Genomic DNA, 12,824 nt, shown 5'->3' on the forward strand with positions numbered 1-12,824 from the left:
ATAGGCTCTTGCTGTGAGTGGGGGAGGTCATTGCAGCTAGCATACACAGAGGCTCTCCAAACACACCCGAGGAAGTCAATAAAGTTGCAAATGAGCATCACTTTCACTTTGATTTCTGCACGGGAACCTTGAAACAACGCCATGAGTTCCTCTAACCCTGCGGTAAGCTCCAAATTTTCTACTAGCTTCCGACACATCACCCTGTGTAGCACCAAAATATCAGCCTGCTAGCCCGTTCAGCTAACGGTTAGCTCATGCTAACGCTGTTGTTGACAGACCTCCAAATACCAACATACTTAGCATTAGCTCTGGGCTAAGCTTGCTAGCTACTGTTTTAAGTTTAAATTTGCAGTTTCGATTGTGAGTCGATGTCTTTCACTCGGACATGGAATAAAATTTCCTACTGTAAACTTTGCGAACTAATGTTTAACTCAGAATTGGAGGGTTTTAAGGGGAAACGGATAATAAATAATTATGGAAATTACCCTTGTGAGTTGCAGCCCACACTGCAACACAGACAATGGTACTGATGTATAATGTCTGTACGTGTTAGGTTTACCGACAACAATTTAATAACACTATAACACCCACTTCTAGGGCCCTTATTTGGGACATATGGTAAAGTTTTTACGGTTTTATTATGCTATCAAAGACGAATGAGAAGAGTAGCTCTATTTTAGTATTGAAACAGTTTATAAGGGCTGCATTAGGCAATAAAATATGATCACTTCTTAGCATTATGGGAATGCCAATATAACAGGTAATTACTAGTTCGCATAGCTGATGTTGTTATGGAGTAAATGGTTAATATTTCATCTGCAAATTTACTGTAATTGTTTTTTTTCCTCAAACATTTTGTGTCCAAAGCACACCAAAGGGCAAACCTTAAGGCACGCATGCATTCGTATACGCAGGAAGTTCTCTTGATGTCTTCTGCAGTGTCATCAGTTCTTCTTTTTAGTTGCACTGGACTTTACCTCCTTGCTGTCAATCAGACTTTTTATTCTACAGTGATACAATAAATTTAACGCTCATTCAAGGGTTTTTGGGCCGACATGCATTAATGCACACGATTTGGGAACTACCAGTGATCTGCAAACACTAAAGCCGCCTTTGGTTAACTTAATCAGTATTATTAAACCACTGAAGAAGAAAAATACTGGCTATTGTACCTTTATTTATGTTCGTCTTTTTTCAGTTCCGTTTTATTTATATAGCACCAGTACACAGCAACAGATGCTTTATAGTGTAGGGATATTAGAAAGACACCCAGCAATCAGATGACCATCTCTGAGTAAGCACTTGGCAATAGTGGTAAGGAAAATCCCTATTTAATAGGAAAAAAACAGTTGAAACTAGGCTCAGGGAGGGGCAGCCTTCTGCCATTACCAGTTGGGGGTGAGGGGAATAAGAAACAGGACAAAACTATATGAGAGAGTAGAGTTTAATAATTACTAATGATTAAATGCAGTAGTGGTGTGTAAAAATACAGGGAGATGAGTGAAGAAGAAATGCACAGTGCACCATGGGAATCCCCAAGCAGCTAGAGCCTATTACAGCATAACTAAGGGATGATTCAAGGTCACCTGATCCAGCCCACACACTAACCTTTATCAAAGAGGGAAGTCGTAAGCCTAATCTTAAAAGTAGAGAGGGTGTCTGTCTCCTGAATCAAAACTAGGAGCTGGCTCCACAGAAGAGGGGCCTGAAAACTGAAGGCTCGGCCTCCCATTTGACTTTTAGAAACTCTAGGAACCACAAGTAAACCAGCAGTCTGAGAATGAACTTCTCTGTTAGGACAGTGAGGTACTATTAGCTCTTTAAGATAAGATAAGATAAGAAGAGAAGGATTTTCAGTTCACGTCTAGGTTTAACAGCTAATATGGAAGAAATGCGCTCCCTCTTTCTAGTCCCTGTTAGTACTCTCGCGTCAGCATTTTGGATCAACTGAAGGCTTTTCAGGGAGCTTTTAGAGCTAACTTCTAATAATGAATTACAAAAGTTGAACCTAGAAGTAATTAATGCATCAACTAGCTTTATTGTTCTCTCAGTTTATGCCAAATAGAACATAAGAGTGTAATTTGTAGCTCCTCTGAACACTTACCCTGCCCAAACCTGATGTGACCCAGCTAAACGCCATGTTTTTTTCCATACCTGATATCAGCTGGTTCAATATATGGCTATATTTGTGTATGGTTAATCATACATCACAAATTGCTAATAGCATGCACATTATATACCAATAAAACACTAATAAAATGAGAGAGACCATATTAAATCACTTTTTACACGTTCTTTCACACATGACGACATTATGAGTCAGATAAACAGTATCTTAGTAGCCATTGTTTGAGCAGTGACCGATAAGGAGGGAAAACAGCCAAAAAAAAAGCTGCTTTGTCAGCATTTGTTTGATCCTTTCTTGCAGACTATCGGGGAGTTATTCCTCGTCCTTAGCGAGATGGGATTCACAGAAGAGCAGATACAAGCGGCTATGCAGGCGGGGCATTTTTCTGTGGCTGAGGCAGCTGATTGGTGAGTAATCAGCCCTCTGTTTTGTTTTTTTTTAATCTGTGGAGCTAGCTAGCTATGATCTTTCTGTATAATAGACCACTTCTTTCAGCCACTTACTTCTGTGTCTCGCTCTTGCATGTTGAAAGGCTTGTACAGGGTCAATACCTGCGACACACGTTGGTCCCGCAGCCTTCACAGCCAGCTGGGACAGCTTTTTCTGCATTCAACCCACCCAAAGAGGCAGCACACGCTTCAGAGTCTCGCACATCTCCCACTGACAGCAGAGGTAATACCCCACTCCAAGCTATATAAAAACTGTTTCTTACTGTTGTTACTGCTCTTAATCCATCGGTTGGACTTCGAGTAAAGTTTTCTTTTATTATAATATCCTAAAATTGATGATTGTAATCATTCATTTAAGTATAACTTAAGGAATTGGATAGTGTAGTGTGCATCATGAGATTTTCTTTTTCTGTCTTTAACAGCGGGTCCTTCATTGGTGCTAAGGTCACCGCAATCATGCTCCCAGGACCCACCACCGCCAGTCGAGTCGCGGATCAAATCAGACAAAAGTGACTTTGAGGAGAAAGAGAGACAACGCGTCGCTCAGGAAGTCAGAGCAGAGAGAAGGCAGAAGAAACAGGTGAGCATTGCTGAAAAGACTTCTGGTGCTTAATCTATCTGACTGGCAGTTGTCTTATTATCACACAAGGAAGAAAGTCAAGTGTTCGGCAGATTTATAAGGCTCTCGATAATAATGGCTTAAGCTTTAGCTCAATCCCTGTAGCTCTCATTTCACTTTTATGCTCACTGCTTACCCTATCGCATGGCGGCGTGTGACAAATTTGACGTCACATGTGCTGGGGTGTGCCTCCATGCTGGTGTCGCTTTGGCCAGTTGTGCATATCTTAATTTGTATAACCTGTCACATTGTAGCTCTGCCAACATAGAATGTGATGCTTATTTGCATCGAGTGTACGATTAAACAAACATCGGTAATTGATCATCTGCACCTTTTATTGTCCACCTCTGCCTCCTTTTTTTCGTCTTGTCTACGTTTAGATATTTTTCCTGCTGTTTTCCTCTTTTCTGTTGTTTTCTGTTTTTTACTTGAGCCATATTTCTTGTTGGCATTTGCCACCTTACTAACCTACTGCAGCACGTCTGTTTTTTCCCATCACTCCTGAGGAAACACTTTGGAAAGGTGCTTTTCTCAAACACTGTTGTTTCAGTTTTTTCAGCTGGAAATTCCCCTGCTTTTGCTTTAGATGTGCCGCCTCTGTTTTTTGAAGATCACTACTTCCTCCTTTACATCTTGAAGTTAATGTGTTTCCAGATAAAGACAAAAGGGAGTGTGGAGGTATGTGAATAAGCAGATAGTAATACAAGCCTGTGGATTAAGAATGAGTCTCATTCACTGACGTTACACGTGGTGGTAAGAACAAAACTGGCCTGTGGGCACATTTCACAAAATGGTAAATTTGCCAGTGCACTTATTTTTTTGGAGCTTTTCACATATTAGTGAATGAGGCCAATTGCATCTCACTTTACATGCGGTCCAGAAACTTTGTTTGGGTGCTGCTGGTGCTGGCTGAACACTACACGGGGAAGTATATGAGCTAGAATAGGAGCGTCCATACATTTTTCTCTGGGTGCACATTTAAAAAAAACAGATGTGTACTACAGTGTGGTTGAACTGAAGCATGATGGTCACTGTGGGGAGTAAAAGAGGTGTCACGTGCTCAAGCTGAGTTTGTTGTTGTTTTTTATACATGAATAATACATTTGAAAATTAATATTTGAGTATAGACCTCCTGTTTTATTGTTCTTAGAACATTTTGTGTTCTTCTGCATTCGCAGGAGCGCGAGTTGGTGCTGAAGCGGATCGCTGAGGATCGGAGGAGCCTGCAGGATAAGAAACAGACCAATGCTGCTGCAGACGCGTCTCCTCCCAGCAGTGAAGGGCAAAAGCTTGGAGGAAAGATTCAGACAAATGTGGACAACAACTGCATTCTCATGGTGGGCCTGTGAAGAACCTTAATCATGATAGATTCAGAATTTTAGTTTTCAGTTTAGTCTCAGTCATTTTGCAGAGTGTATTATATTCTTTTATTTTACTTTTTATTGTTTGAAAATGTTTAATTGAAGTATACTACTTATTAGTTTCAGTGTCAGTTCAAAGATGGTGTTACAATACAAACAAACCACTTGTGAAGACAGTTATTCTTTGCACAAAGGCCTTTGTTGGTGATGACAGCTTCAAGACACAAACTAGTTGGATGCATCGCTGAGGTTTGATTTTGGCCCGTTCTTCCAAATGAACAGTTGTCAAATCCTGAAGGTTCTGTGGGCCTCTTCTATGAACTCTGACCTTAAGTTCTTTTCATATATTTTCAACTGGATTTAGGTCAGGTGATTGGCTGGGTCATTCTAGCAGCTTTATTTTCTTTCTCTCAAACCAACTGAGAGTTTCCTTGGCTGTGTTCAGGATCTTTGACTTGCTGTCCACTCTCGTTTCATTTTCGTAGATGGCAGCAGAGTTTTATCAAGAATGTCTCAGTACATTTTTCCATTCATATGTCCTCCAATTATATGAAGCCCCCCCAGTACCATATACTGAAAAAAAGCCCCACACCATGATGAACCCACCTCCAAACTTCACTGTTGGTATGGTGTTTTTGTGGTGATATGCAGTGCCTTTGACCTCCAAACATGGTGTGCACTAGGGCTGCTCAATGAATCGAATTTTAATCACGATTACGATCTGGGCTTTCAACGATCATTAAACATGACTGAGCCGATTATTAGCCCCTCCCTCGTTTATCCGCGACACCTTAAAGGCCGTCTGTGAAAATATTGTCGGGCATAAACCGGTCCGTGGCGCAAAAAAGGGTGGAGACCGCTGATTAAGAGGACCCGAGGGAAGCTCAGAAAGCTAAGCAGAAGTTATTTGGAGAGGAGAGTGACTGCCGTTGGTTGAAAAGAGAGTTTAAAAAAAAAAAACTTCAGTGGTGTTGCACACCATTTTATATTATTTTTTTAAAGTCATTGTTAACCCTTTAAAGCCGGTCAGAGCAGCACGCTCCGTTTTGCGTAACTATTGTTAAATCCCTGTAGAACCTGAACCGTGTAAGCTAGCGCAATAATTTGTTTTGCATATGAAACCGGAGGAGTTGTACTTACATCTGATGCCATCAGCTTGTCCTCGGTCACGGTTTCGTTCCACATATAGCTTTGCAAAAATTGCATAAAAAGCGCTTGCAGGAACAAAAACATAATATTCCAGAAACACGCTTTGCCGTTCCTATCAGCTGTTCGTAACACTTCCCACAGTAAAATGATGCACCTGCTGTTTTCTTTGCAAATTTGCATCATAGGATTGTTTTTTGTTTTTCCTGCAGTATATAAAAATTGGTGTATCTCCAAAATAAAACTATGAAGACACTCAAAATAAATTTCCTGTGGTGGGAAACTATTTTTTGCAACTTTATTGTATTTAAAGTTTTGAGGGATAAACCTCTTAAATTTCTCCAAGTAGAAATATATGTAAACAAAACAAAAGCGATTTTCAATTTTTTTTGTAGTTTATTGCACTTTTTTGCAATTTATGTAGTTACTATGGACTTAATGCATACATATTATTACAATATGGGCTATAATAGTTGTATTGATGTATAGCAACTTGAAATGCTCCCACAAATGGCACTACAGCATGTAAAAAAATAATATAAGCTCTGGTGGACTTGGTTCTATGGTAGGTCTTAAAGGGTTAAATAAATATCGTCAAATAATCGTGATCTCAATTTCAGTGAAAATAATCGTGATTATCATTTTTGCCATAATCGAGCAGCCCTAGTGTGCACTAGGGCATCCTGTTTAATAGGCTTGTCTAAATGTTGTTCAGCAACATGTTTTTTCTTCAGCAATGGAGTCTTGCTTGTTGAGTGTGCATACAGGCCATGGTGGTTGAGCGCATTACTTTTCTTCGAAACAACTGTACCTGTCTCTTCTACCACTTTCTGTGGCTCACCACAAGTGGTCCTTGGCTCATACGCGACACTTCTGATAACTCTTTTCAGTTGTCTGTCTGAAATCTTGCATGGAGCACATGGTCAAGGGTGGTTTATGGTGAAATGATGTACATTCTACTTCCAGATTATGGCCCCAACAGTGCTCACTGGAACCTTCAGTAGTTTAGAAATTCTGCTGCAACTAATGCCTTCAGTATGGTTTGCTAAGTTGTTGAGAGAGCTCATTTACCCATCATGAGATGTTCTTTTTTAGGCCATCAGTTGGAACTGAACCAGCTGATATTAATTTGCACTGAGTGTCAGGATTGCTTTCTAAATACTGACGGATTTCAGGTGGCGTCATGACTTTAATGATTTTTGCACGTCCCTTTCGTCATGTGTTTTTTCCCTGTGTCATTTCTCTATTACGCATAACTTAGTTTATGGACATCTATGGTTTAATTTCTTTGCATGTGTGGATTGGATGGGTTGTAACCGATATCTGGTGAGAACTTCATGGCAATAGTGCCTTTTTAAATACATTTACCTAGAAAACTGGTGATGTGTTCAGTACTTATTTTACCTGCTGTATGAGTTAATACTAATATATTAATGTGTTGAAAGCGTGACATTATATTGGCAAAAACTAAAAATATTTCCTCTTTATATATGTATGTATGTGTATATATGTGTATATATATATCTATATCTATCTATCTATCTATCGATCGATCGATCGATAGATAGATATATATAAAATTAATTTTTATTTTCATTTTGATTCCGTTTTTAAGGACACAGTATCGTTTCTAGTTTTAGAAATGAAGTTGACTGTAATAACCTTGTCATGTATATTTGTGTTTTGCTGCAGATTCGACTGCCGTCTGGTGAGTCCATGCGTGAGCGCTTCCCAGCTGATGCCCCTCTGCGCAGCGTTGTGGAGCACATCACCGGACGTCACCCCTCCCTACCCTCCTTTTCTCTCCTTCAGGGTTACCCACGGAAGCGCTTTGGGGAGGCTGAGCTTGCCTGCTCCCTCCACTCTCTCGGCCTTACGCCTAACGCTGCACTGTGTATTCAGACCACTCCTCCAGAGACGCCTCAGGAAACAAGTCCAGCAGGCCACAGTGCTGAGCCGCCTCCTTGTGTTGCGCCTCCTCAGCCTCCTCCTGGCCAGGACATGGTGGGAGATCAGGTCCCTGTTATACCTCCTCCACTACCTAACCAGCTGTGGGAAGAGGCAGTGAATTATGCAGGGATTCCTGGAGTTCCTCCTTTACGGCGTGGATCCCATGACTGGGGTAAGTATGATTTACTTTATTTAAACCTAATATAAAAAGCAATAAAAATAAACGTACTAAATGGAATAAAACAAGTAGAGATTTGCTTTTTTCCAAACTTTTTTTATTGAACGGTTTACTAAATGTTGGGACTCTTCATGATGATGTTAGAATCCTACAGGACTACAGTCACAATCATTACTTGCAGTAACATTTACGCTTTACTTGGCAAATCATGTTTCAAAGGTTAGTTTGTCAGATAAATAACAGAGCAGTGAGTCTCTCATCCAGCTACACGATCGGTGGAGTCTTTGTTCGCCTCTGCAACCTCGGTGTGTGGTTAGAACGACCCTAAAGTTTGTAGTGGACGTTCAGAGAGGCGTGACGTAATTGTTCTGCTCTTAGTCAGTGGAGTCCATCTGTGGAAGCAGCTGGCTGGGACCGTCGAAATGGTCGAACGAGGGGATTGTCCACCATACATTTATCTTGTCCCATGGACAGCTTTAATTATTACACATAATTGACAAATATACTTTGACAGCCGTTTCCCACCACATGTATAGTGTTCCGAAGGTACATGCTCATATTGAACATTTAAAATAATGAAGTCAGTAAATGTACAAGTATGAGGTAAAAGTTCATTTATTTATTTTCTTGGATCAGGTCTGAGTCAGCTAGAGGGGATTTCCTTATATGGCCATTATCTGTGCTCTAAGCCAATCCACCTGCTCCCTTTGACTTGTATTACAACTACTCTGTTTGACAGATTTTTCTACCTCTATTGTGCTGTATGATGTCTGAGAGAGGGCATATACTTAGTATTACTTCATATGCACAGCTTTGACTGTGAACACGGAAGTCCCACCCACCTGCTGTTGGCTGGGAGGGGCAGACAATCAGTTGGTTTAAAGGAGCTAAAACTGCTTAAGAGTGGGTGAACTGAGGGGGCTGCACGAGGCCCAGGATAGGTCGTCGTGCAAGTAGAGTCCAAAAATAAAAGTAAGGAGTATGAAAAAGAGTATAATAGGTCACGTTTAATACACTTGGGTGGCCTGATCAGATGACACATTGTATATCAGCCAATGGGATTCTTTACACCTGTAACATCGCACCTCTTCATGGTTGTTTGGGCTCAGTTATTTGATCAGCTGAATGTGTTAAATGTTACTTAAATGGCTATGGAGTCATTGGATGACATTCTGGGGGTTCGACAGGTCAAGGCCAGAGATTGGTTCCTGGTGATGCTGAAGATCCTCCCATAGATGTTGATATGGACCAAGAAGGAGAGGAAGAACCGCTTCACATGCCGAACGGTACTGCTCCAGAGTGTGGATACTTCATCCCTCCTTTGATCTACATTTTTCTTGCTTCCCTCCTCTCCCTGTTCCTCTATTACTGTTTCCATATGTTTCCATTATTCATCCGCTGTGAACAGAAACAGCTGACCCTGGCCTCTTCCTTTGAGCTTGATTTTTTTTTACTATTACACTATATAGTGGCCTAGTGTACAGATTGGCCTGCTAATGTGTGTCACGCTGTAAGAGAGATTAGTATTAGAAAATATGTAGGTTAATTCCCCTTTCTGCCAAACGTACAGCACACAAGTCAGAACTGCTGAGTTTACTAAGAACCTACAGGTGGGGTCAGCCAATCAGTGTGTGGTTGTGGTATTGTATTCTGAATGTGAACCAGACACAGAGAAGAGCTAGTTCAAGGAGAATCAGAGATGTTAATCAGAGGTGTGTGGTATAAAGTTTTTTTCTCAGCATCTGTAGCTTCAGCTCAGTGGCATTAGAGTATTTTTGGATGGATTACAGTTTTCGTTTGTGTAACTTTCACAGGAATGCCCAGGCTGCCTTTCTTTCCAGAGAACAGGATGCGAGGAGGATTTGAGCCCTGGCAGCGCTGGCCAGGGCAAGGAAATCGACTCAGGCAAGTGTTTAAAAAGAATGGCACTAGAATGGTATTATAGGACCAAGGACTACGATCATACTGCTTTGTAATACAAAATAGTGTTAGGGGCCACATTAAGAGAAAAATTTTTTTTTTTAAATTTTGCTTTTTGAAAGAAATGCTGTGTTGAGAATCTTTTTAAGCTAGAAAGACATTATCTTTCTTTTAGGACCCAAAATCCAGTGTGAATAATACAGTTACAAACTCACTATTACTTGGTGGACAGAGTGAGATGACCTTACTCTTGAAATTTACACTCCATTCTCAAATGACTGTTTCAAAATATTGTTTTTGTTAATGTGGCCCTAACACACATTACACACATTAATCATGCAATCTGAAGTGTTTTGCAAGTAGATGCATTTAATTAGTTTGAAAGTGCATGCACACTTCAGCACTCCAACTTCTGTTGCATCCAGAATGATCCGTTTTATAATAACACCCTGTTAACAAAAGAAAAAAAAAGATGAATATTATCTTGGAGCTCCAGCTCAATCTGTGTCTGGGTATAGTCTGAAAGAAACTCTTTACTGTTGTGGGGATAGGGAAAGATGCTTTAAAGCTTCTACCAACATTTTAAAAAGATAAAGTTTGTATGAGCTGCACAGCAGGAAGAAAAGAGCCAGAGAGAAAAGTGGATACAGAAAATAATATGTGAGAATCAGCAAGAAAAATGGATGCTTATGTCTCATTGTGCAGCAATGGTCAGTAATAAGCTAACCATCCAAATATTAGTTTTGGTTTTTAAAAACAATTTAAGTTAAGCTAAATCAATTTGACTGTATGCATCTTATACAAAAGTAAATGTGGATATTTCAGCTCATCAGAGCCTTTCCACTTACTGTTTATTGCATTGCACAGAAATACAGCAGGGGGTGCTCTGGAGATCTGCTTTATCTGTACATTAAAATACAACACGTGGACACAACTTGTGTTTGTGTGTCTCAGAGAGGGCCCAGAAGAGGAAGCGGCAGACCCTGAGAATGCAGGAGGGCCGCTGGCGCCCGCAGCTGCAGGTCAGGCTGCTGTTGAGCGTCTTCAACGAGCCGCACAGCAAGAAGACCGCCACGCCAACCAAGGACAGCCATCACCCCCTAAAAGACCCTTCAGAGCACCCAGCGTGCCCTCACTATGTGCCTTGGCTATCCGCGCAACGGTCCACCTCATGACTGGTAAGAGTCACAAAACTTCACAGAACTGTGCCTCACAGCTTTGTTTGCTCGCTGCTGTTTGCTCACTCTTGACTCTGTGTCTCACAGCTCCCAGCATGCAGTACAGCAGCAGTCTAGCAGGTCTGACCCCAGAGCTAGCAGAGCTTCTGCTCAACCACATGTCTCATGAGAGGCTGCTACATCCACGCACCCTGGAGCTGTTCTTCGGCTGCCCGATCCAGAAGTTTGTCTTAAACAGCTACCCGTACTCCACCAATGAGCTCCTACGGCAGTTGCGGGCCTTCACTGCCCTGAAGCACCTGAGTTTAGTCAACTCATCTCTCATCACTGGTAAAACATTTTATATCTGGTAGTTTTTAGGCTTTTTTATCAATTTAGTTGTCAAATTTCTGCAAAGTCTGCTCTTCAGTTTGTCCCTGTCTTTGTATTTATTTATTTATTTATTTTTATTCCCAGACTCTGGCCTCTGTATCCTGTCCACCCTGGTCAAACTCCAGTACCTCAATCTGGCCTCCTGTAGTAAGCTGACTGACTCCTGCCTGCAGCATATCACAGGTTGGACACACACAAACATCACTGTTGACAACATTTACAAAACTGGATCTCAGAATAAGCTGTTCTTATTTAAGTAGTTTTATTCAACATACATATTTCCCTTCTGCTGATGCCTTTAAGGTTTGAAGAACTTGTGTTTCCTGTCCCTGGACCAGACCAAAGTGACAGATGCTGGGATGGTACTGTACCTCCAGTCAGTGCCGTCCTGCCTCTCTCAGCTAAGCCTGAACCAGACAGCAGTGACTGAAACCACACTAGCTGTGCTCCCCACCTCTGTGCCACAGCTGCGACTTCTCAGCATCAAACAGACTAAAGTACTTTATCTCTGTTAGCAAGGTCTATTCAGCTGGTGACACTGCTCTGATCTTCAGTGATATTTACTCGACTTGCTGTGCGTTTTTCTTTCAGGTTAAGGATTTGACGGCTCTAGCAGCGATGTCCAGCCTGCAGACGCTCAACTTGGATGGGACAGGTGTGACTGAGGCATCTCTGGAGCACCTTGCTACCCACCCTGCCCTGACTTCCCTCACTTTGGTGGGAATCCCTGTAGCAGATGGCAGTCATGCCCTTCAGATCATCTCAGGTTTGTAGAGCATAAAGCAAAAGAATTAAAAGAATGAGGGTAGGCATGGAGTGAGCTTGCAGTATGAAAGTCTGTGGTGAATCTGTGAGGTGTCTACTTTACTTCTAGGTCTGAAGTTGACTCGCATCACCCTCCCTGGACGCCACTCTGTGACAGACAGCGGGCTGTCATTCCTCTCCGGACTGACTCTGCTCTCAGAGCTGGACCTGACAGACTACACACAGGTTACAGACCAGGGAGTCAGCCACCTCTCCACCTTGACCAGGTCCTTTCCACACTCACTGACACCATCATATCAGGTGTTTCCTTGCGATTAAAATGCTGACAGGAGTTTTGTGTTTACTTTGTGTAGATTGAAGAAGCTGTCACTTAGCAACACTCAGGTGACAGATGCAGGGCTTCCCTCCCTGCGATGCATGCAGGAGCTGCAGGAGCTCTGTTTGGATCGGACTGCAGTCACCAGCCGAGGAGTGGCCGACCTCATAACCTGTCTGCCGCACCTTCAGGTGACTATCCCAATAAGTACTATCCAGGTGTTGCTTTATCCTTGTGCGAGTGCAAGTGTAAATAGTAGCCCTGTGATAGATTGGTGACTTGTGCCTGTGACAACTAGGATAGACTGACTCTGAATTAGATAAAGAGAATGGATTTACAAAATAGACTTAATATTTTATTTAGTGTGACTTAAAATGAGTGTCTGATCTCATAAACTTACCAGGTAGGTGATTGTTGAGGTCAAGTCAGAGAGCTGTTTTGT

The 12,824-nt window shown here is 41.7% G+C and overlaps 1 protein-coding gene across 1 annotated transcript in view; it reads left to right on the forward strand.

Moving 5' to 3' along the window:
- LOC146701792 (uncharacterized) overlaps nt 1-12,824 on the forward strand; it is a 15,470-nt gene continuing 2,646 nt past the window's right edge. The window contains exons 1-15 of the mRNA XM_085468160.1: nt 1-162; nt 2,429-2,535; nt 2,661-2,800; nt 3,000-3,157; nt 4,375-4,533; nt 7,396-7,825; nt 9,019-9,117; nt 9,646-9,740; nt 10,710-10,929; nt 11,017-11,259; nt 11,386-11,484; nt 11,605-11,798; nt 11,893-12,067; nt 12,176-12,332; nt 12,420-12,573. Of these exons, the coding sequence (XP_085324286.1) occupies nt 142-162; nt 2,429-2,535; nt 2,661-2,800; nt 3,000-3,157; nt 4,375-4,533; nt 7,396-7,825; nt 9,019-9,117; nt 9,646-9,740; nt 10,710-10,929; nt 11,017-11,259; nt 11,386-11,484; nt 11,605-11,798; nt 11,893-12,067; nt 12,176-12,332; nt 12,420-12,573 (2,451 nt within the window). The 5' untranslated portion in view covers nt 1-141. The remainder of the gene's footprint in view (nt 163-2,428; nt 2,536-2,660; nt 2,801-2,999; nt 3,158-4,374; nt 4,534-7,395; nt 7,826-9,018; nt 9,118-9,645; nt 9,741-10,709; nt 10,930-11,016; nt 11,260-11,385; nt 11,485-11,604; nt 11,799-11,892; nt 12,068-12,175; nt 12,333-12,419; nt 12,574-12,824) is intronic.

This window comes from Copadichromis virginalis, linkage group LG9 (assembly GCF_057382275.1).
Source record: "Copadichromis virginalis isolate Kocher_CV1m ecotype Utaka linkage group LG9, C_Virginalis_male_GT1.1, whole genome shotgun sequence".
NCBI lineage: Eukaryota > Metazoa > Chordata > Actinopteri > Cichliformes > Cichlidae > Copadichromis > Copadichromis virginalis.